We start from the raw sequence: 24,930 nt of genomic DNA, 5'->3' as shown, positions 1-24,930 counted from the left end.
TAGAGAGAGAGAGAGAGAGAGAGAGAGAGAGAGAGAGAGAAAAGGGAGAGAATAAGAGTGAAGAGAAAGAGAGGAAAATAAGAATATGGCAATATGTCTTTAGATATTTAATAAAAAGCGAGGGATAGCGTCTCTAAGTCCGTCGCTTTTTTTAAATATAGTTGACCAATATTTTGACCAAAAAGTGATGGACTAAGAGACACTATCCGTCGCTTTTTAAAATAGTTGACTAGATATTTTGACCAAAAAGCGACGGACTAAGAGATGCCGTCCCTCGCTTTTTTAAAACTAATTAATAAAATAAAATAAATTAAAAACGACAGACAACGTGGTTATTTTTTAATTTATATATAATTATTTTTAATAAAAAGCGACGGACGGCGTCTCTATATATATTAAATAAATAATTATTAATTATATATATATTTAGCGCAAAAATCCGCGAAAAAAAGCGACGGACTAAGAGATGCCGTCCGTCGCTTTTTGTAAAATAATTTTAAAAATAATTATTTTTATCAAAAAGCGACGGACAGTGTGGGAAAAGGCGTCGCTTTTTGGAGCGACGCCGTCCAACCCTTTTCTGTTTGTCGTTTTTAAGCAATTTTTTTAGTAGTGAAAACTGAACAATTTGTATAAAATTGGATGTTTGTAGCGAATTATACAAATCAAAAGCTCCATAGCAAACATAAAATTTGCGATAGAACGCAATTATGCAAACTATAGCTATAACATACAAATATAATTTTTATGTTTGCTATATGTGAAAGCTGCTCTAAAATAAACTCTATGGACACTTCCAAGAGCAATAAGGCCAGAAAAAAATAGTTAAAAATCAAACCAAAAAGGTCCATAATTAATATCTTATAAAATTACTTTCTTTGTTGAAAAAATAAAAATAAAAAAATGACTTTCTAAAATTATAACTATTGATTGAATGAGTACCATATGAGAAGTTATCCCTCGAATAATATGTCCAGATTGAATTAATATATTCCGTCTAATAATCAATTTTTTTAACATGAGACTCGTAATAATAGTTGAGCTAATTATTTCTTAAAACAATAATTCAAAGTTAGGATAGAAAATTAAATTTATTTAAGATTTTTTATGTCACATGCACATGCAATTACTTCAGGACCAAGGCACCTAAAAACTATATATTAAAAAGAAATAATGCCCCAAACAAATTATATAGTATGTTGTGCACATGCATCGCACAAGTTTCACATACATTATATGTGAGGTAGTCAGGTAGTTGTTTTCGATATATAGACCCTCGGCTTAAGAAGAAAGCAATCTAGCTAGAAAAAGATGTAATGAAAGTACAAGAGACAATAGATAGTAATAAAAACAACATATAATATAACAGAACAATACTACAATAAAATTATACTATAATTGTTGAACTACCTGAAATCATAGATAGTAATAGAAATAAAAGAACAAGAAACTACAAGAATAATCCTAAAAGTATAGTGTAACAAGAAAATGCCTACCTATTCGTATAGCGCACTACTAACTTTCTATCCTAACTTATGTCCTCCACACCTTCCCACCATAACGTTTAACAAAAACTATCAAAAATTAACTTAATCGTACTTATACTAATGAAAAATCGAGATAATGAGACTATTTCAAAAAGTCTAATTTTTATGTAAAATAAATTAATAGAAATTTAATAAAATAACCGATAGCACCATAAACACACCCTACCCTACACATGCATCCAAATACTAACTTCAATTATCTGTATTTCTTCTCCTTTTTTTTTTTCTTCTATATAATATAGAAAGATACTCCATACCAATGAAAAATCCATGAGAAGGAAGAATTGAATAGACACAAAAGAAGAAAGAGTCAAACCAAAGAGGTAATTTTGTGCATTTTCTCGTTCTATGTCAAACACTACCAATTAGTTATATTAATTTATACCTAAAATGGAATAATCATATTTTATTTAAAAGATTCTTAGTCATCATTGCTTTCTTCCATGGTCATTGAGTGTTTAATTTGATATACTCTAACTAATTTGAATTCGCGATATAAAATCTCATTTTAGAAGTAGTCTATTTTTAGAATTTAAACTCAAAGCCGTTAATTAACAAAGAACAAATAATTACCACTTAACGACAATTTTTGTTGGTTACTCATTGTTAACTAGTTGTGTGTTCTTTTTGAAAGAGAAAACACATAAAAATCATCATAAACTTGGCATCACAACTTACTTTAGCACTTAAACTACACGGGTGTTTAAATACAGCCCCCCTCCTTTAACATCTTTCAAGTGCTAAAGTAAGTTGTGCTACCACTATAATTTTTAATATATTTAGGAAAAACTGTCAAATTAGTTGAAATTAGTAACTTATTTATGAAAAATAGTTATAGTTTCAAGATATTACAAAAAAGAGCAATATGTTATCTTTATAGCAAACTCGTCTACTCTCTCCCTTGCCTCTCCTCCCTCTCTCCTACCCTCTTCTCTCTCTCTCTCTCTGTAACATCTGACAATTTGAAGTGGCTTCGAAGAAGATCGAAATTTGGAAAAAAAAAAATAAATTAAAAATCTGGAAATTTGGCTAAGTGTGGAAAAACATGAGTTTTTGGCCAACTTTGAGTAGTCGTAACTCCTAGCTCAGGATGAGTTAGGAGTATTTCCAGTTATGGTTGCGAAGTCCTTGGAACGATCTTTCCAACGCCACCGAGTTTGCTCAATTCCGAGTTCGTATAAGGGAGTTATGCCCTGTAGAAGTTGGGCAGTTGGAAGGGAAATCCGTCCGGAAATTTAAGGGCATTTTGGTCCTTTCACAAATTATTTAATTTGAGCTCTTATTGTTGAGTTAGGATGATCATTGGATCATTTTTGTCCCTTTTTGAAAGAGAAGAGTTAGGGTTCTTGAGTTTAAACAAGAGAAGAAGGAGAAGAAGAAGAAGAGAAGAAAGAGAAGCTTAGTAAAGATCGTGGTGGACTTTCGTCGGGGGTGATCCCTATCAAGGTATGTGAGTTTTTCGTGTGGGTTGATCCTTTCCCCCACACACACCAAGTCTATTCCATGATTTGAGAAGAGATTGGAAATTGTTATTGAAGTGTTGAAGTTGTTAGTTGTTATTGATGTTGTTGGTGGTGTTGTTGAATTATTGTTCGTTGTGAGACGTGATTTGGTCGTATATTTACTTTGATACCTAGTGTATGTTGAGGGAATTGCGATGCTAAGAGTTATGACCCTTTTGAGTTGATCCACCATCGAATTGCAGAAGTTCTGGGCTGTCGATCCCCATCTACGGGACTGACCTACGGACCGTAGATCAATCGACGGTCCGTACTGGTCAACCGTCGGTTGTGACAGAAGTTGGGTTTTTGGGGCATCGATCTATGGGCCCTACCTACGGTCCGTAGATCGATCCACGGACCGTAAGTCAGGACCGTAGGTCAACACTTAGACTTTTTTTTTCAAAAATCGATTTTTGAAAAAAACTCTCTGACGCGATCTACGGACCTGCAGTACGGACCGTAGGTCCATCTACGGTCCGTCGATGGCTTCCGTAGGTGCCGTCTGTGTCACCCAAAATCTGAAGTCTCAGTCAAGTTTCCCCATTCCTTTTCTCACTTTCTCAAGCAAGTTCCAAAGTATTCTACCTATGATTTATAGTTGTGTTCCGACACTCTAAAGGACGTCAAAGCGTTCAAGAATCCCTCCATCACATGTGATTGAACAACTTGAATTCATAATTTCGATTCAAGGAAGGATAGTCCCTAGTCAAGTGAAGTTAGAAGTCAAGTAAAAGAGTATAGATATCAAGTCAAGTAAGAGCCTCCAGTTTCAAGTCGAGTAAGAGTCTCAGTTCAAGTTAAGCCAAGAGTTGTAAGTTGAGTTCATTTCAAAAGACTATTAGGGAACTAAGTATTCCCAAAGGAGTTTATAAATGTTGTTACATTTGAGTAAAAGGGGAACCATGCTTTCCAAAAGAGCCTTTGGGCTAAGTTTTGAGTAATTATCTCAACTAAAGAAAGATGCATTTAAAGACTTTTATGAGCCAAAGTATTTTTGGGAGTAGTATTGAGCACCGAATTGGGGGCACGAGTTCTGAATAACTCAACTCTCCATAAGAACCATGCGCCATCATAGGATTTCTCGGATCATACTTTTTAGATGATCACGAAAGTTAAGCTAGTGGATCCACTAAATAAAGTTAGCTTCCTATATCACGGCAAGGTATAGGATGGTCCTCGGGCAATGCGAGGTAAAGCGTTGTATCATCACTAGGGCTCATAGTGATGGTTGTCGGTTAAAGAACCTCCCACATAAGTTATATTATTTTTATATCAGTACAGTTGAGTTGTTATTGTTTTATCTTTAACAAGCTAAGTTGTTTGTACTATTTTACAAGCTGTATATATTGCATGCGTCTTATTGCTTTATATATTGAGTTCAGTTAATCATGAGTCGTTCAGAGCCGAGGTAAGTGTTCTCTTGTATTTCCTTTCAAGCTTAGGTTGTGCTTTGGTTTTCCCGCTCGCATGCTCGTACATTCCATGTACTGATGCCAGTTGGCCTACATCGTTTGATGATGCAGATTCAGGTACCCCGGATCAGCATCCTACTCGTCGTTGATCCAGCTGAGCACTCCAGAGTCAGTGGTGAACCTCCTTGCATTCCGGAGGACTCGATTATTTTGTGTTCTTAGTCTTTGTCTTTTAGGATGTTGCGGGGTCTGTCCCAACATCCATCTCAGTATTTTTAGAGGCTTCATAGACAGACAGACAGTCAGTCAGCTAGTTTCGAGTCTCTCATCTATATTTTTATATGTAAATATTCTATTTTGAGATTTTGGTTGCCTTATGGCCATACTTTTATAAGTTAAGTTGTTTTGTAAATATTGCATTGCTTGAGTTATTCAATTGAGTAGGTTTCCGCTGAGTTAAGAAAGCCAGGCCAAGGGTTCGCTTGGGGCCAGCAATGGTCTCTGAGTGCCGGTCCCGCCCAGGGTGTAGGCTCGGGGCGTGACACTCTCTCTCTCTCTCCCCCCTATCTCCCTTGCCTCTCCTCCCTCTTTCTTGCCCTCTCCTCTCTCTTGTCCTCTCCTCTGTCTCATCCTCTCTCCTGCCCTCTCCTCTCTCGTTCCCCTCTCTTCTGCCAATAAGAAGGAATACATTCAAATTGTTGCAACACTTTTTGTAGTCATTGTTATACAAGTTGTTCTAACTTTTACTAGTGACGTTGAGAACTAGTTTTTGTTGTAACACAATTGTTGATTGAGTGAGTGTTTCCTCATTATTTAATTTGTGTGGTGATGAGCTTAATATTGTGTCGCACCTCCATTATGGGGTAGGTTTAGAGCTCTTTATAAATTTACTTGAGATTTTTCATGGGGAAATTACTTGCGGAAATTATTATTTTTTTCATGAATTTTTATTTCTTGCAAAACAATCTGCATGTAATTTATATGCAAATTGAAATTGCACTGGAAGATTTTTTTCATCCGATTTATTTTGATAGAAAAATCCATGGAAAACTAAATTACCTGTGAATTTGTTTATATCATTTTTCTGATAGTAAAATTATACAGACTAAATATATCAAGAAAATGATTTCCAAAACTCTAATATAAATAAAGGTTAGAAATTTAAAAGGTGTATGCTATTATTATAGTACAACAAATATGTCAATATCTCTTAGTCACACTAACGACTTCAAAAAAAAAAATTGAGGAATCATTGACTAGTCACACTAGACTTTGGAAAAAAATATCTCCTTATCTTTCCATCATTGGCCAACAATATTTTGTTCGTTGAAAGACCAACACAAAGCCACATATTAAAATATTATTATATTACATATGAATAATATTTTATCTCATTTTCTCTTATAAATTTACAGGTGACCGGTCTCATAGATTAGAAACAAAAAAGAAGAAAGAAAAAGAAATATCCAAACCAAAGAGGTCTTTCTTTATTTCTAAATTTTCTTGTTCTATGCTAAACACTATGTATTTGTATCTGATAAAAGAGAGGATGGATACAGTTGTATTCATTGTATTTCTAATACAATTGATACAAAAGAAATACAGAGTACAATGCAAAATAAATACAAAATACAATTCTCTCTCCTCCCTTTCTCGATATTGCTCGCCTCTCTTGTCTCTCTTGAGATCTCGCTCGTCTCTCTCCTTCCTCTCTCGATCTCGCTTGCCTCTCTCATGTTAACATGTATTCATGTTGATACAAATCAGTTTGTATTTGTATTATTTTTCTCCAAAATCAGCGAAAAATACACTCTTTCTCCCAGATCTCACTCGCCTCTCTCCTCCCTCTTCCCCTAACATTTTGCTATTTTCCATAATTAAGTAAATTATAGCTATGGAGTCGTCCTATTTAATGCTAAATATTTATTGTTTTGATAAATTTCTCATATATTTACACAATATCCAACTGGTCAGCACCGTCTCAATGATAATAGCCATAGTATCTATCATGAATTGAAACTTATCAAGAAAATGTGTCTTTTATAGGTTACCATTGACGAAAGAAGGATGGCACAGTACTCCATTGAGATGGCCCCAATAGATGATGACCAAATTCCACTGTTGTCTCAAACTAAAAAAGATGAGGTCTCTCTCAACTATATAATTAATTTTTTATTTCATTAACCCATATTTCTTTTGGCAATTAAATATATAATCTTTTGTTATATATGTGCACGAATTTCAAGAGATAGTAGAATTTTTCAGACTATATTTCCTTTCATATAATTTTAAGTCTACCTCGAGGTCCTACCACATTCACTAATCGTGGTTTTACACTTTATGGATTCTTTTTATTTGAGTCGGGTTTGGAGGGGTAATGCATAAGGGTGAGGTAATTTTTAAAGACACGTGATATTTTTAAAATTAAAAAGTTAGTTTTATATTTTTTTCAATTCATTCTATTAATAAAGGGGTAAATATGCATCAATATTTATTAAAGAACGAATGTATATATGCATTACTTTTTTTTTAACGAAATATATATTTGATCTAGACCGCAAAGTTAATAAGGGTATACTGCCTCTTTTCCTAAAACAAAATAATGAGTATTAAGAGAATACGTGATTGTTGGCTTATTGCATAGTGCTACTAATAAACATTTAAAAATTTACAGATAGAAGAAGGGAGGAAAGTGGATCATTTAATCGACATAAATGAAAGAATTGATGAAATGTTTGAGGATTTAGACAATTCATCTATTAAATCGTGTACGATATTTAAAGTAAATGTGTGGCAACGTGAATCAAATCCAGATGCATATACACCAAAGATGGTCTCTATTGGTCCTTACCATAAGAAGAATGCTCAACTTGATCCAATGAAAAAGTACAAACTATTATACCTACAACGGTTTCTTCAACGAAATGAGAGACTTGATGTGAAAAGTTACATCAGTGAATTGGAGAAAGTGAAGGAGAAAGTACTGAAGTGTTACGAAGATATAGAAAAGCTTGGTAATGATAGTCTTGAATTTTGCGAAATGTTGTTGTTTGATGGTTGTTTTGTGGTTGAGTTTATTCGAGAGTGTTACAGAATATATGCAGAAGTAGAAAACGAGATTAATAATATTAATCATAATTACATATTCCGAGACTTGATGTTACTAGAAAACCAACTTCCTTTCTTTGTCCTCGACAAGCTTCATGACATGACAAAGCAAGATGATGAATTACCATTGGCAAAACTGGTGAATACGTTGTTCCCCGCTTTTGTTAACTGGCCAACAACGATCTTTGAATCCTTTGGAGAGATAGAATGTAATGCAGAAAATGTCAAACATTTACTTCATGCAGTACACATATTTTCATGTCATGGCATGAATCCCATGAAAAATTCAACAGATTACTTAACGAGTCCTACGGTCATGCCAAATGCAACCGAGCTTTCCGAAGCTGGAGTTAGCTTTGCAAAGGGCAAAAATATGACAAGTTTATTTGATATAAAGTTCGAGAATGGATTGATGACAATCCCTTATTTTCAGGTCGTAGATGAGACAGAAACTCTCCTGCGAAATCTCATTGCTTATGAGCAACAATCATCTGATGTGCCTACATATTTTACTGATTATGCAACTTTCATGGATCATCTTATCGACTCAGACAAAGATGTGAATTTGCTTTGCCAGAAAGGAATCATAGAGAACTGGATAGGAGAGGACAAAGAAGTTGCTAGCCTCTTCAACAAAATCGGAAAAGGGGTCACTACGTGTTCCAACTTCTATTACAAAAAAGAAGTCAAAAAAGCAATTGAACATCGTGCAAAACCATGGAATAGAATGAAGGCAAATTTAATGCACAATTATTTTAGTAGTCCTTGGGTAGGAGCTTCAACTGTGGCAGCCATTATACTCCTAGTACTCACAACTATACAAACTATTTTAACTTTCACAGGTCCTCTTAAGAAGTAAGTACTAGTAATCAGGGGCGTATCTAGAGGGTGTGCCGTGGGTTCACGTGAATCCATGCTCTCCTCTCTAGATCATATATAGTGTGTTATATTTTTTATAAAATATTTAAATATAGATGTGTGAATCCATGTTCAAAGTATCATATAATAATACGATGATGATTGGGTGCACCCCTCTAAGTGAGGATAGAAATTTAAATCTTATATCTATCTTGTTTTTTACTAACACATCTCTAAGTGGTTATTGATTACACTTTTGGCGTTTCAACTAATTATTCTTTTGTTTTTTTTCCATTAATCTTTCAAAATTTTCAAGTGTGTTACATTTAAAATTCCTAAAATAATTAGCACTGTAAAAAATTTATATAATTAAATCAAATGTGTATATTAAAATTTAAAACTAGTAGCATTATATGTTTTGGACCTATAATTTTAAAAATTTAATGGTTCATATTAAAAACCTAAAAGTCAAACCGATCAAATTTATATTTAAGATACATTTTTTTGTAATTATGCACCCATCTTGCGAAAATCCTAGATACGCCTCTGCTAGTAATTATCTCAATTGTAGTGTTTCCTCACAACTCCCTCCATGTATTTATGTGTGTTGATGATCTTATTATGAGTTCTTCATTAATTCTATGTTCCCCTTTTGTATTGGGTTTTCTAGTTGAATGTTAATATGTACTCCTTCCGTTTCAAAAAGAATGACCCCCTTTCCCTTTTAGTCTGTATCAAAAATAATGACCTCTTTCCTTTTTTGGTAACATTTTAATTTCATCTTTCCACGTGGCATATTTAAAGCCACAAGATTGAAGGGCAATTTAGTACATTTGACATAATTTTAATTTAGGACCACAAGATTCAAAAGTCTACTTTTTTTTCTAAAACTTTGTGCCAAGTCAAACCAGGTCACTCTTTGTGAAACATATGGAGTATTTTATATGTGTGTTGATGATCTTATTATGAGTTCATTAATTATATTTCCCCCTTTTGTATTGGGTTTTCTAGTTGAATGTTAATTAGTTTATTTCAAGTATCTATATTTGTCACTTTCCACCATCAAAAGGCACTAGGTAGCTCAATTAATAAATAAGAAACTCACTTATTTTTTAGAAAAAAATACCATCTCCTATCGTATCAAACACACCCTAAAAGTGTTTTTCTTCAACTAAACTTGATATCAAATTTTAGAAGAAACGGTTGCTTGAACGCACATTCATTCAAAATTTAAAATTTAAGAGTTTGTGTATAGAAACCTCAATTTAATACTCCATAATATTACCCCCAATAAATGATCGGTAATGACTTGGAAGGTAATTTTTATAAATTCTCATAAAATTACCATTTTACCCCTTTCAATAGTTGTCCTTAGTCATTTATGATCAGCTTATGAAGTTGGTTTCGAAATTTGAGTAAAAGATCGTGATTTTTTAAAGTTTTGAGTTTTTAAAGGCATAAGTTGTTTAAAATGGTTTTTAGTGTCAATCGGAATTTTGAGTCTCTGAATGAAATTTTACCAATTCTATCAGCACCTAAATGTAGAATATGGTCTAAGATAGTTGTTGGTTTCAGATTCAGAGTTGTTTTATCGATTTGAGATCTTAAGTTGGGAGTTTATGGAATTTTAGCCATTGAGTTGACTTTGGTCAACATTCAGAGTTCAGATGCTTAAATTGGATTTTAAATGGTTCCATTGGATATAGGGAATGATTTTAGGCATAGGAGAGGTCTTGGTTAAATTTTCTGAGGTTCCGAGCTTGGTTTAGTCTTTTTAGGCATTATATTGGTTTATTATGACTTTCACAAAATTTCGAATCAAGGAGACCTAGAATTCATATTTTGATTGTTCTATTGAGTCTGGAATGTCGAGTTTAGTTGGGTAGCATATTTGGTTTGTGTGTATGGGGTTTCGAATGAATCTCCAGGGTCCTTTCGATAATCTTTGTGCCTTGTGAATTGTAATAGTATCTGATGACCCCGCACATTCGCGAGGTGTGGACCACGTTCTTGGGGCGTCAGAGGACAGATCTCCGCATTCATGGAGGAGTTCCCGCGTTCATGGAGGATCGAGCAGTCAAGTATCCGTGTTTACGGAGAAGCTCCTGCATTCGTGGAAAGTTAATCTTGTCCAAGTGGCCGCATTTGCAAACAGGGGTCCGTGTTCGTGGTGGACCCCTGATAGTATTATAATTCTAAAATTCAGGGTTCTTTTCTATTTTTCACCATTTTCAGACTTGTATTACTCTTGAGAGGCCATTTCAAAGGGGAATTTCGTGATAAATCTTTTGGGTAAGTAATAGTAGACTTAAATCTTCATTTCCCATGAACTCTTTATGATTTTTAATATCGAAATAAGGATTTTGAGTTTCAAGGTTTGAAATTATTGAGGGGTGGTTTCAACTCCATTTTTGAAATGGTTTTCACTGTTGGCTTCTGAATTCCTTGAATAACGCTTTGATGTAAAAAAAAAATCAGATTTATACTTCATTTTTGGAATCGGGTTTTTGGATCGATTTGACCCTATTTTACAAAAAAAATGTTATGGGCATTGATAGTTCCGAATTTTTATTGTGATTTCTTATTTGAATAGCTTGTATTGATTTGGAGACTCAGAGAAGGAAGAAATCTCATGTTACAGAGTGATTGTGTGCTTAAATTGAGGCAAGTGAATTTCTATACTTTTGTTAAGCTTGGGGAGTAATGAGAAATGTTGATGGGTTGAACTGTTCACATTGATTGATCTAGATGATAATAAAAAGACGGATAATGAAAAAGGCATCGTGATGATAATTTGATGTGTATGGTGGTGTGAATGATTTGAGTGGTAATGTAGATACATTATTGATGAAATACTATGATTGAGTGATTATGAATTGCTATGAAAGTTGCCATCTCCTTATCATTGCGTAAGCATACATATTTGCATTGATTCTGAAACTTAGTTGTGATTGGTACTTGGCTCACATAGAGATGTGAAGTTTCTTCGCAAAAAGAAGATCATTCTAAAGGACATAGGAGATTATTGAGATTCAATTTTAGCCTAACATTTTCAAAATTCGTATCTTTTAAGTTTTATTTATTTAATAGTTCAAAATATATTTTTTATAATTTAAAATAAGTTTATCGATAACTATTCTTATTTGTCAAAATTTCATAATTTTTTATCAGTTAATTTTAATTACATTATTTTTTGTCACAATCAGTTGACTAAGTTCAAATATTTTTTCATTTTGATTAAATCATTTATTTTTGTTAAATTGCATTTTTTACATGTCATTGATTACGTGCATTACATTTTTTAATATTGATTTTATTCGTTACATTTATTAATATTAATTTTGATATTTTGCACAGTCTAGAAATTCATTAAAATATGAATAAGATTTCATACACAGATATTGTATTATCTGGTTGTTTTGGCCCACAGTTTTAAGATAATGGTATTGTAATATGAGTAGTTTTTAATTTCCTATTTAAACAATAGCTTAGTCATTAAGTCAAGAATGGTGAAATATTTTTAGATTAAGATTGGAATTTTCAAAATTGTATCCATAAGAGGGTTTCACTAGTCATTAATTTTCCGGATGCCACCACTCTGGAATCCGGCGAAGCTCCGACAATACAAAACCCTGACCCAAAAACCCAAGCTTCCTTCCTCTCTTCTTGTTGCTGCCAGCAAATCGGAAACAACCACATCCAAGCTCCATTTTTCATCTCCAACCAGATCTCCACCGGTGACAAACAAAACCCACCTCCGTTTATCACCTTTTTCCGGCCAAACATCTCTCATTTCCTCCACTGTTTCAGCCACCAAATCAGTAGCAATCCACCATCTTCTCTACGCCACCAACAGCCACCAAGCAGCAGCTAAAACAGCACCAAACAGCCATCTCCGGCAAGCTCCACCTTCTCGAAACCAACAGCAAAAAACAGGAGAACAACCGAACTCCGTCTAAACCCCATCCCCATTTTTCCGGCAAACAACCCCGAATGCACCAATGCCAAACAAAAATCAACCAGAAAACCAGCCAGCCAAACAACCCCAAAACTTTCTTCGTTTTCTTCTTTTTTCGGTGAAATAGTCATCGGAAACGACCCCATTTCCCCTTTCCTCTTCTCCAGCTAAAACAACTACCAAACAGCCACCAAATAACCACCAAACAACAACTAGACCACCACCAACAACCACCTAAAACAACCACTAGACCTCTACTCTTCCCGTTACCCCAGAAACTCCGGCGAAAGTCGATTTTTGAGCTCCAAACCAGAAACGGCTCCAGCGAACAGGAGCTCTAAGCTCTGAGCTCGCGAACCAACTCCAAACAACAGCAAAGCAACACCAAACCCACTATTGCCTCTGTTCTCTTTTTCGACAGCAACGAACCAGCTCCAGTGAGCTACGAGTGCTAAAGCCGGCAAACTAGAAGTCAACGACTCCATTGCTGCAACATACAAGATTTAATGACTTCCCCAAACTCACGCCGGAGCTCCGGCCACAAACAACCAAACAAAAACGCATCACCACTGTAAAATCCTTTTCTCAATCTCTTTTAATGTTTATTTTTGTTTTATCTTGTTAATGATATTGTTGGAATCTGATCTTGTGCCATACTTACAGTTGTTAAAATTTCAATTCTTCTTATTTTGTGGTTTTTGACTAATTTTGTATTAATTTGGTTGATTGATGGCTGCTCATATATATTTTTGATGACACTTGGGTTGATATTGTTCCTGTATTTTCTGTTTTTATTTTGGGTATTGTTTTGTTATTATGCTATTGTTTGTTATTTTGGGTTATTTGTCAATTAGTATTTTAATATTTTAATGTTATTTTACTTTGTAGTACATTTTATTATATTAAATGATGAACAAATTTCGATATTACTCTTTCATGGTGGCTGTTGTTAAGTATTAATTATTGTTTAATGTTACGTTTTCTTTCTTTGTCAAATCACTGTTTTATATTTTCTGTCAATTTTTTGATATTGTTTTGTATACAATTTTCCCATGTTGATTCACATATTATTTATTCTTAGATTTTAGTTAATTTAGAAAAGTAAATGTTAAAATTAGCCAATGAAAAATTCACTTCGTCGATTTTTGAGGCCTCCTCATTTTAAAAGACGGAATTTTAGTTCAAGTTTATATATTTGTTTGTTAAAATTGACCGATGAAGAAATTACCGTTGATTTTCAAAGCCTCCCATGTTAATAAGGAGGATTTTTATTTTTAAGTTATTATATAATTCATTTATTTTTATTCATATTTATTTGGTACTAACACTTTTACTAAGCGTCTTTACAGGTACACATAATTGCTTCTCATTGGAGCTATTCGAATGAAGTTCGAATTATATTGTTTATTTATTATTTTGTATATATCAATGTTAGGTAAACTTTAGGCCGTGCCTTATATTATTGTTTTATTTTATTACTTATGAATATCGCATATTTGTTTTACTTGTATATTGTTTTATCTCCTCCTCAATTTGAAAAAAATGAATTCAATAGGGAACCACATTTGTGATTTCGAAGGATGCATAACCCCTTACATTCGGAATAACTTGAACCCCTTACCTAGAATCTATTGGTTTCGTGGATCACTTAAATGATTTTCTAGTATTTTCCTAAAATGAGGTGGCGACTCTTTTAAAATTCATTTTTCTTTAAAATTCTTTTAAAATTGACTTAATTGATTATTTTTCGAGTCACCATAACGTCTCTCCCTATTTGAATAAAGTAGGGATGTAAACAAAAATGACAAACAAGTGGCCAGCATCTTCAAGAAACTTTTAGATGGGGTGGAAATCACAATCTTTTATTACATAAAAGAATGCAGCAAATTGATTCCACATTGTGATACGTCATGGAGTCAAATGAAGGCTAGTTTAAGGCACGAGTATTTCTCAAGTCCTTGTGGCAGCTATAACACTTCTTGTACTCACAGAGTTACAGTTATACAGACTATTCTGATTTTTACTGGTAATATTATGAAGTAATCTTTATTGTAACTATGTAACAGAATTGTTAATTGAGTGAGTGTTTCCTCATTATAGTAAGCTTGAACAATGATATCATATGCAAATTTTCAGAAATACTTTTACTAAATGGATGTTTCGTTGTTGAGTTTATTCGAGAGTATAGTGAAATGATGCCTAAATAGAAAAGACAAAATTATAAGTACAAGCTGTATGATAAACATTGCACATCGAGACTTATTGTTACTAGAAAACCAATTTCCTCCTAAATAGCTACATCTTTAATTACTAAATGGGATAATACATATTTCCCCTCCTTATTGCCTACTTATTCTAGGACACTTATACTACAAAAATAAGGCCTCCCTTATAATTCTAACATTTATTAGCTATGCGTTTCAAAATTACAAATCAGACACCGTAATAATTTTTGAATGAATAATTCACCTCCTAACCAACTACCAAATATGATATTACTTATGCAGAATTTAATACTTACATAACTCATCAATTTCACTTATCTTTTTTCTTCTTTTTCTTTTCTTCCTTTAAGCAAACTAGTCACAATCCCTAACATAATTATTAAAAACATCTACACTTTAAAATAATTATTTAAAATGCCAATATGTCCATATTTTAGAAAATAATTGTATCCTAATATAATTAAAATTCTTTCCTTTTATTTCTCAAATTAGGCTCACATTGGACCTTTTTTTTTTTTACTCCATGTAGGGTAAATTTTTTTATAAAAAATACCCTCATTACCCACTTACCCCCATTTCTAGGTTTTACCCCAAATTGTTCATGTAACATCCCACATCTAGAAATAGTTAGAATGTAGTTTAAATTTGGAAATTTTCGTTTTTGGAAAGTATATGGGAAATCTGGAAAATTTTAAGCAAGTAAAGTTGAGTTTTGGTCATTTTCAAATGATAATAACTCATAGCTCAGGATGATTTAGATGTACTTCCAGGTATGGTTGCAAATATCGTGGAATGATCTTTCCAACGCCGCCAAGTTTGCGCAATTCCGAGTTCGTATGAGTGAGATATGCCCTTTGAAAGTTGGGCTGTTGGATTAAGGAAATGTCCAATCCGGATTTTTAAGGGGTAGTTTGGTCTTTTCCTTACCCTTTTATTTTAATTCGTTTTTGGTAATTAATTAGGGGTCTAAACTTAATTAGATCAGTTTATACATTTACCAAATAGAGCTAGGGTTTTGGAGGAGGAACGCAAGAAAAGAGAAACGAGGAAAAAGCTAGATTCGTCGTCGTCGTAAGGAATTGCTTGCGAATTTCGCCAAGGATTCAATCAATTAAGGTATGCGAGTCTATCTCAACGTTGGGTTCGTTCACCCACATGCCAAGCATGTTTGATTCAACGATTTCATCTAAAAAAGATTGGATTTTGAATGTTATTGAATGTGGTTCTTGAATTACTTTCGTTCTTGAACATGAGTTGAGTTTTTAGGAGTTCTTGATGACTCAGTTGTTAGTTCTTGAGTTCCTTGAGCTAGATCCTTGTGTATATGATTTGGGTACATAAATCTAAATTGAAATTTAGAAAAAAAGAATCGGATTAAAACGATAAAGGATCAGAAAATGAGAGCAAAAGTTCGTCAAAATTTTGCCTGAAGGGAGGCTGGCGCGACACGCCCCAGATGCGCCCGAGCGGCTGGGGCAGCGCGCCAGCAGTGCGCCAGATTTGAGCCCCAGTAAGTTGGGGCTGGTGCAGCGCGCCCGGGATGCGCCCAAATTGTCGTTTTTCGTCAGTTTTCCGTCGTCTAGCCTGTTTAAGTTCTTCTAAAGTGTACTAACACTTTCCATTGATTCTAACTACTCTAAATGACTTCTAAACATCTAGAAATCATCCAAAAACATAAATCATAACCTTGAATTCCTATATTTAAATTCAAGGAAAGTCGAGAGCCAAGTCTAAGAAATTCTTAGAGTCTTTTCAAGAAGTCTTTTGCAAATGCTTTTAACTTTGTTTTAAGACTTAAAGTTCAAGTTGAGTAAAGAGTAAAGTTTGAAGTTCATTTCTTCAAAAGTATATGGTGACTAAGTATTCCCAAAGAGATTTAAAATGTTTTCACATTTAAATAAGAACGGAAACTGAGATTTCCAAAGAGCCTTCGGGCTAGTTTTCAGAAAAGAATATTTACTTTCTAAATGAAGCAAGCAGGAAAACGGAGATTTCCAAGATAGCCTTTGAGCTAAGTTTTGAGCACTAATCTCAAATCACAGAAGAAGTATGCTTTTAAAACATAAGAGCTAGTATATTTTAGGAGTAGTATTAAGCACCGAATTGGCGGCGGGCATGAGTTCAGATAACTCACGTCTCCATAAAACCATGTAGCCATCATGGGTAGAAATGGGTCATACTCTTTAGATGAACCCCTTTCGAAATAGACTAGTGGATCCATTAGGCAGTTCAGGTCCTATACATTTGGCCAGGTATAGGATGCGCTGGCAGCGTGAGGTAGATCGTTGTATCATTACTACAGCTCTTAAGTGATGGTTGTCGGTTAGAGAAACTCCCATAGAAGTTATTGTATTTTTATATACATCAGTTTATTGTATTTTTAAATACATCTCAAAGTTATTTGTATCATGCATACACACAGAGTTGATATCATGTTTTTAAACAACTTTTCTTTGTATTGCACTTGCTTTTAAACTACTTTATAATGAAATGAGTTCAATCATGTTGAGTTGAGTTGAGCCAAGTAAGTTCTTCAGTTTCTCTCAGATTCTTTCTAGCCTATGTTATTTTAGCATTCCAACTCGCATACTCGTACTGATGTCAGTTGACCTGCATTGTCTTATGATGCAGACACAGGTAACCAGGATCAACATCCAGCGCTTCGTTGATCAGGTTCAGCACTCCGAGTCAGTTGGTGAGCTTCCTTGCTTTCCGGAGGATCCATTTCATTATTTTCTAGTTTAGTTTATTAGGATGTTGTGGGGTCTGTCCCAACATCCATCTCAGTTGTTATTAGAGGCTTCATAGACAGTCAGATGTTAGTTTTTAGTCTTTTCATTTTCATTATTCCATGTTGAGACTTGAGTTTGCCTTACTGGCCAGTTGAATGTTCCTTTATAACATTCTAGTTTATTATATGAACTTATCTTTGTTTAGTTTAAGTCTTCCGCTGAGTTAATAAGCCAGACCAAGGGTTCACTTGGGGCCAGCAATGGTTTTCAAGTGCTAGTCCCGCTCAGGGTGTAGGCTCGGGGCATGACAATTCATTTCTCTCTCTTCCCTTTTTCACTAAGAAAATCAACTCATCTAATTTCTTACACTTTGTTCAAGAAATCTCACAATTAACTCAAAAGATTTTCACCCATTAATAAAGGTAAATTTGAAGTCAACAGTATTTTGTGAGATTTCTTGTGATTTTGGTTTCATATTCACCAAATATTTTGTATTTCAAATTTTTCGTCTTTTAAACATTATTGTTGGTTTTTTTGTGAGTTTGTTTTCAGATTCACCAAGTATTTTTTGAGATTTTCCTCTTTTATGTATTTTAGATTTTTCGTCATTTAAACACTATTGTTTGATTTTTTTGTGATTTTATTTTCATATTTGAGATTTAGTAGATTGTAGTAATCTACATTAGCATCCATACATCATATATTGTTTGATTTTTTATACATTCATATTTAATAATTTTGAATTTTGCTTATAGGGTTACTAATGCACAAGTAAATACGAATTCAAACTTGGGTTTGATGAAAAATAATCAGAAAAAAGAACATAGAAGAAGAAGAAGAAGAAAGAGAGAGCCAGAGAAGAAGGTTGCAAAATTGTATTCATATTAATTTTTTGTTTTTCTATTATTTTTCTTTTACTCGTCATTTGTATTTTTACTTAAAACATTGTATTTCTTTTTTAGTTTGTAGTTATTCAAATAGGTATGTCAAATTGATTTGTATTTCTTAAGCATAGATGTATCCTATTTTTTTCACAGTCAATTTGTATTTTTTTTTTTAGAATATTATATCTTTCCTCAACAGATTGTATTATTTTCACTATGTATGCTATTTGTTTTCCATAATCTTGTATCCCTATTTCTTTCATAGTCAATTTGTATTTTTTTTTAGAATATTATATCCTTCCTCGACAGATTTTATTATTTCTACCATGTATGCTATTTTTTTCCAGAATCTTGTATCCTTTCATAAATCATATTTATATGTAATGATTAGATTATATTGAGATACAATCAGTAATATTTTTGTAATACAAATAAAAGAAAAATATATTTGATAGTCATGTAATATAATTTTTATCGGTGAGATACAATTTGTAGTTTCACTATTAAAGTAAACTACCAATTTTAATTTGAATGGTAAAGTGAGCACATAACATGTAAAAATTATTGGTATACAATAACGATGAAAATATAATAAAAAAGAAAGTTGATCCAATCGAATGAGAAAGGAGATTTCTTTGAAATTGTAAATGATGAGAATTTTAACCCCTGATTTTCTCCTTTCTGTTATTAAATAATTGTATTCTTGCAAATCAAACAAATATAAAATACATAAATCAAATACATAACAAACTAAAATATTGACATTTTAAATAAATATTAAAAGTGTGGCTAAGGGGTCCTATTAAATGTCAAAATATTGACATTTTAAAAAATTTCCCTTATTTTATATGCCTAACTTCACTCCCTCCCCCTCCTCCTTGTTCTTCTTTTATTTTATTTTATAATTTCAGTATATGAACCATCATTTTGAATCTCTCATTATACTTTAATTCATGACCAATTCCTTATATAAGTAATTTAAATTGATTTTAGTTGATATATAATTTCTCTCCTTTTTTGAACAAGACAGTAATATATATATATATATATATATATATATATATTAGAGTATAATTTTAGTATTTTACACTGACGTTTGGAAAATTAAATCATTTAAACAATAAACATTTTAAGTTAATTCTTATATATATTGAACTAGGTAAATTGCACGCGCTTCGCGCGGTGGTGAACTACATCAATAATCTACTTCTGAACAATTGATGATATAAGTGTTTTTGAGTGGGTAATGCCCTACGATAAGTTGTAAAGAATATTTTATCCAAAGATGAAATGAAATATTTTTTTAATCTTAAAACCAAAAAGATTTGATTCTAATTGTTTATGCGTTTTGTTATTAATTCTTCATTTTACTCTAGTTCTTCATCACCAAATTCTTTAGAAAAGATATGTAATTGTTTCATTGTCTATATTTATATTTACAAAAAGTGGTACAACCATTTTATTCATCAATTGCGAGAGTTTTTGTCCTATTTAATTGTAACGTCGTGCAATTTGAAATAACTATGAAGAAGTTTATAATTGGAATTAGTCTTTTTTTTGAAGAAGTCAGAATCTGGAAATTTAGTTTAGTATGGGAAAAAAATGAGTTTTTTTTTGTCAACTTCAAACAGTTATAACTCCTTGCTCAGAATGATTTAGGCGAATTTACAGTTATGTCTGGAAAGCCCTTGGAATGATCTTTCCAACGCCCCTGATTTTGCTTGATTCCGAGTTCGTATGAGTGAGTTATGCCCTTTGGAAGTTGGGTTGTTGGCACAATCGCACAGGGCAGTTTAGTCCGAAAATTTTAAGGGTAATTTGGTCTTTTCCCTAGCCAATTCTTTTGGTTATATTGAGCTGTTAGACTGATTTCAAATCAGTTTTCCCTTTTTAAAAGTGAGAGTTAGGGTTTTGGAGAGAAGAGAGAAAGAAGAGGAGAAAGAGAAGAAGAAGCAAGGATTTCGTCAAGATCATCGTGGTTTTCGTCGGGGGTGATCCCTATTAAGGTATGTGAGTTCATAGTGTTGGGTTGGTTCTTTCCCCCACACGCCAAACTCGTTTTATTTCCGAGAAAAGATTGGTTGTGTTGTTGAAGTTGTTGGGTTGTGATTGTTGAATTCTTGTGGTTGTGTTGTTGAAGTTTCTTGCTGGTTTAGTACATGTTTCCAGTTGTGTTTTTGAGTTGAAATCCACTGTATGTTGAGGGGTTTATGATCCCAAGTGTTTGCTGCTGGAACCTTTGAAGTTAAGAGGGTTTAGAGTTGGCAACATGAAGGAGAAAAGTCGGGCAGCTTGCATGAAACAAGTCTGCGTCGCAGACTTGTTCCCTCTGTGAACAAAATCTGCTCCGCGTCGCGGACAGGACGCGGACTCCACTGTTTTCAGAATTTAATTTCGTAATTCTTCTTAAGTTTAGTTGTCCTAAATTATTCCTAAACATCATGGGGTCCTTCCAAACCCAAATCATTACTCTTGAATCCATAATTCAATTCAAGAAAGTTAGGATCCAAGTCAAGTGAAGTTAGAGTCTAGTTTAAAAGTTAAGAAGCAAGTCTTTAAAGTTTTTTTCAAGAGTCTTTATTGAACATTTTAACTTTGTTCAAGGCTCAAGTTTCAATTTAAGTAAAGAGTATAGAGTTTCAATTTAAGTAAAGAGTATTGAGTTTCAAGTTAAGTAAAGAGTATAGAGTTCAAGTTAAGCCAAGAGTATAGAGTCAAGTTCATTTCTCAAAAGTTATTAGGAAACTAAGTATTCCCAAAGAAGTTTATAAATGTTTTTACAATTGAAGTAAGAAAGGAACTATGATTTCAAAAAGAGCCTTTGGGCTAAGTTTTGAGTAATTATCTCAATTAAAGAAAGATGTGTTTAAAACACTAATGAGCCAAAGTATATTTTGGGACTAGTATTGAGCACCGAATTGGGGACACGAGTTCATATTAACTCAACTCTCCATAAGAACAATGTAGCCAACATGGGACTTGACGGGTCATTCTTTTTAGATGATCACGTAAGATTAAGCTAGTGGATCCACTAAGTAAAGTAAGGTCATATATCACGGCAAGGTATAGGATGGTCCTTGGGCAACGTGAGGTAAAACGTTGTATCATCACTAGGGCTCATAGTGGTGGTTGTCGGTTAAAGAACCTCCCACAAAAGTTATATTATTTTTATATAAGTAAAGTTGAGTTTGTTATCGTTTTATCCTTAACGAACTAAGTTGTTTACATTGTTTTACAAGTTTTATATGTATTGCATATGTCTTATTGCTTTACATTTGAGTTCTTTTACTCATAAGTCGTACAGAGACAAGGTAAGAGTTCATTTTTACTCTTTTCAAGCTTAAGTCGTTGTTTAGCTTTCCAGCTCGCATACTCGTACATTCCATGTAGTATGAATATGTTCTGATTGTGTCTTATTAGACAAGTCACAACCTTTCAAAAAAGTATATGCTCATCGGAAAAGACAAAACCCTTTGAAAAAGTCACAACTCATCGAATAAGGCACAACCCTATGGTAAAGTCACAACCCTTTGAAAAAATCACAATTATTTTGAAAAGTCACAACTCATCGAAAATGTCACAACCCGTCAAAAAAGTCACAATCCTTTGGAATAGTCACAACTCATCGAAAAAGTCACAATCCATTAATGTGAAAAGGTGTCAACTTTTAATATAACATAATTAAATAAATTGACTATTTTTAATTGGGGGTATGATAGTAATTCGACATTCATGTTTGGGAGTTGATGCTTTTAAGCATAATTTTATGGAGAAAAATATAGTAGTTGACCTGTTAATAAAGATTGACAACGAGGTTCCCCATCAAAATGTTTTTCTTGGAGACAATTAACTTGAAAATAGAATTGCAGTTTTTTCTACTAAAATAATTACGAACTTTGTTATATATGTAATATTTACTGTTATTCTACTTTTTGAAAAATTGCATCAAATTTAAATATCAAGTCATTGTTTATGTTACTAATTCAGTTATTGCACGAATTACATACACGACAATTACTTAATTTATTACAATTTAATTTATGAATGTAGAGAGTTTCTTTAACTCCCAAACTAAGCATAATTTTATGGGGGGAAAAAGCAGGCGACCTGTTAATAAAAATTGTCAACAAACCTGATCTAAATGTTAATCTTGTTGACAACTTAGTTTCCCCTTTATCTGAATTAAATATAATTGAAGTAGACAAGCTTGGAACTCTTTTTTATTGGGTTAGTTATATATAACAAATAAAATTAACTACTGCTATAGCCTTATGTTGTTTACTGCGTTTCACTTCTCACATTAGTTTATTGATGTTATTGTCTCCTTTGTTGATTATATACTATCTTTCTTATTGGATATTATGTTTTATTCAATGTTTTCCTCGCCTCTTACTTGGATTTGATGTACTTGAGCTGAGGGTCTTTCGGAAACAGCCTCTCTACCCCCACGAGGTAGTGGCAAGGTCTGCGTACACTCTACCCTCCCCAGACCCCACCTAGTGGGATTTCACAGGGTATGTTGTTGTTGTTGTTGTTAAAATTAACTACTGCTAATTGTTATATTAGTCTTCCTTTCAGTGACATTATATAACCTTTACTCAAGAAAATCAGATATCCTATTAAAAAAAAAACTTAATTATTTAATAGAACAAGCAACGATAAATTTATCACTTTTATCTCTAATTAAATAATTAATAAATCTATATCTATACTACCTTAACTTGAATGTTAAATTACTATAATATCCCGAACTTAAAACACTAAATTTAGTATATATGTTATATATTTAATATTATATTTAGTTACGCTATATTATATTAAAAGCATACACCTTTTCACATTGATGGGCAATGACTCTTCCGAAAGGTTGTTACTTTTTTATAGAGTTGTGACTTTTTCGATGAGTTATAACATTTTCGAAAAGTTATGATTTTTCTGAAGGGTTGTGACTTATGTGAAAAGACACGATAAGAATTTTTTTCATACTATCCTTTCATGTCTTTAAATAGAGGGGGTTTCTCACACTTTTAAACTACAAATTTTGTAAGTTTCTATTCTTCTTAAAACAAGGAAGATTGTGAGAGTAATTCAATCATAAAATTACAAATTTTTTTGTGGGTAAATTAGATAGATCAACAAAAATTGATTCAACAAGGAGAATGAAATAATTCAACTTCAAATGAGAAGAGTATCTTGGTAATTAATATTTACTCATTTTCATAGCCATAAAATATACTTTTGTAGAAACTTCTACTTGACAAGAAGATCAATGATTTTCCGTTGCACAAACTACAACTTGGTGTTCAAAATCTGAAAAGTCTCATACTGTTGGAGAAAAAGTATTTGATCAAAAACTTGTTTGAAGAGTCCAAACTACATTTAATAAATACTCTTTCGTTTTCAAATTATTTAGTGCACGTTTACTTTTATTCAGTTTAATATAGAATGTTCTTTTTTCTTGGGGTGGGGCTCATTTTTAAGACCACAAAGTGAAAAGATATTTTTATATATTCAACATATGATCCTTAAATTAAAGTCTTCTTTACTTTTTAAAATTCCATATCAAATTAAAATTAGACCAATCTATATCTATCTTATTTTATCTATCTATACTACCTAACTTAAAACACCAAATGTAGTATATCTTCTATATATTTTATATTGTATTATATTTATTTATGTGTATTATACTATATTATATTAAAGACAAAAACCTTTTCACATTGAAGGGTTATGACATTTTCGAAGAGTTATAATTTTTCCGATGAGTTGTGACCTTTTTGAAAGGTTGTGACTTTTCTATAGGGTTGCGACTTTTCGGAAGAGTTGTGACTTTTTCGAAGGGTTGTGACATTTCCGAAGAGTTATGACTTTTCCGATGAGTTGTGACCTTTCTAAAGGGTTGTGAGTTTTCTAAATGGTTGTGACATCTTTTTGATAAGGCACAATAAGTAGTTTTTCATACGGTACCCTTTGTTGGCTATTAAAAGAGGGGCTTCCTCAAATTTTTAAACTACATTTAAAAAATATATATATATTCATTATTCTTCTTCTTCTTAAAACATCCTATTTAGTATATCTTCTATATTTTTATGATAAGGAACAATATGCACATACTAATACTACACATTTTAACTATAAATGGAGGGGTTTCCTCACATATTTAAACTACGTTTTTTTTTTATGTTTTTTGTTCATCTTTTCTTAAAACCTCAAAGATTGATCTATAGGCGTTGACAATCTCAAAAGGTTGGTGAAATTAGGATACTCCCTAACATGAATATTAAATAAATCTAATATTCCAACTAAAAACATCAAATTTAGTATATCTTCTATATTTTATAACATATTTATTTATATTATATTATATTATATTAAAAGTAAGAACACCAACAATACAATAATAACAAAGTAATGCACTATAGAGAAGGGAGGAGAAAGTATATTTAAGAGGTGAAAGTATGAGATTTTAAGAGTGACTAATTTTTTAGTTTAATAACATTCACGTTATTTTTAAAAATAGTGTGATACGTGGTTTGATATTCATGTGCAACACACGTGCGTCAAAACTAGTTACCTTAAAAACATGAACTCCAAACATAAATGTTAAATTACTATACTATCCCTAACTTAGGTTGTGACTTTTTTAATGAGTTGTGACTTTTCCGAAAAGTTGTGACCTTTTTCTAAGGGTTGTGATTTTT

General features: G+C 32.6%; 3 protein-coding genes across 5 annotated transcripts in view; all 3 read left to right on the top strand.

Annotated features, from left to right (window-relative positions):
* Positions 1 to 24,930, top strand: part of LOC125854978 (mediator of RNA polymerase II transcription subunit 15a) — a 162,868-nt gene that overhangs the window by 58,474 nt on the left and 79,464 nt on the right. The window lies entirely within an intron of this gene.
* Positions 1 to 24,930, top strand: part of LOC125854980 (mediator of RNA polymerase II transcription subunit 15a-like) — a 129,533-nt gene that overhangs the window by 47,265 nt on the left and 57,338 nt on the right. The gene's annotated exons all lie outside the window — the stretch shown is intronic.
* LOC125854983 (putative UPF0481 protein At3g02645) lies at positions 5,196 to 8,606 on the top strand. The gene is made up of 4 exons (XM_049534612.1): positions 5,196 to 5,324; positions 5,877 to 5,940; positions 6,508 to 6,606; positions 7,136 to 8,606. The coding sequence occupies exons 3-4, from the start codon at positions 6,529 to 6,531 to the stop codon at positions 8,426 to 8,428; spliced, it is 1,371 nt and encodes a 456-aa protein (XP_049390569.1). The 5' UTR covers positions 5,196 to 5,324; positions 5,877 to 5,940; positions 6,508 to 6,528; the 3' UTR covers positions 8,429 to 8,606.

The sequence above is a fragment of the Solanum stenotomum genome, chromosome 2, assembly GCF_019186545.1.
Source record: "Solanum stenotomum isolate F172 chromosome 2, ASM1918654v1, whole genome shotgun sequence".
NCBI classification, from domain to species: domain Eukaryota; kingdom Viridiplantae; phylum Streptophyta; class Magnoliopsida; order Solanales; family Solanaceae; genus Solanum; species Solanum stenotomum.
This window is presented reverse-complemented; position numbering and strand designations above follow the sequence as displayed.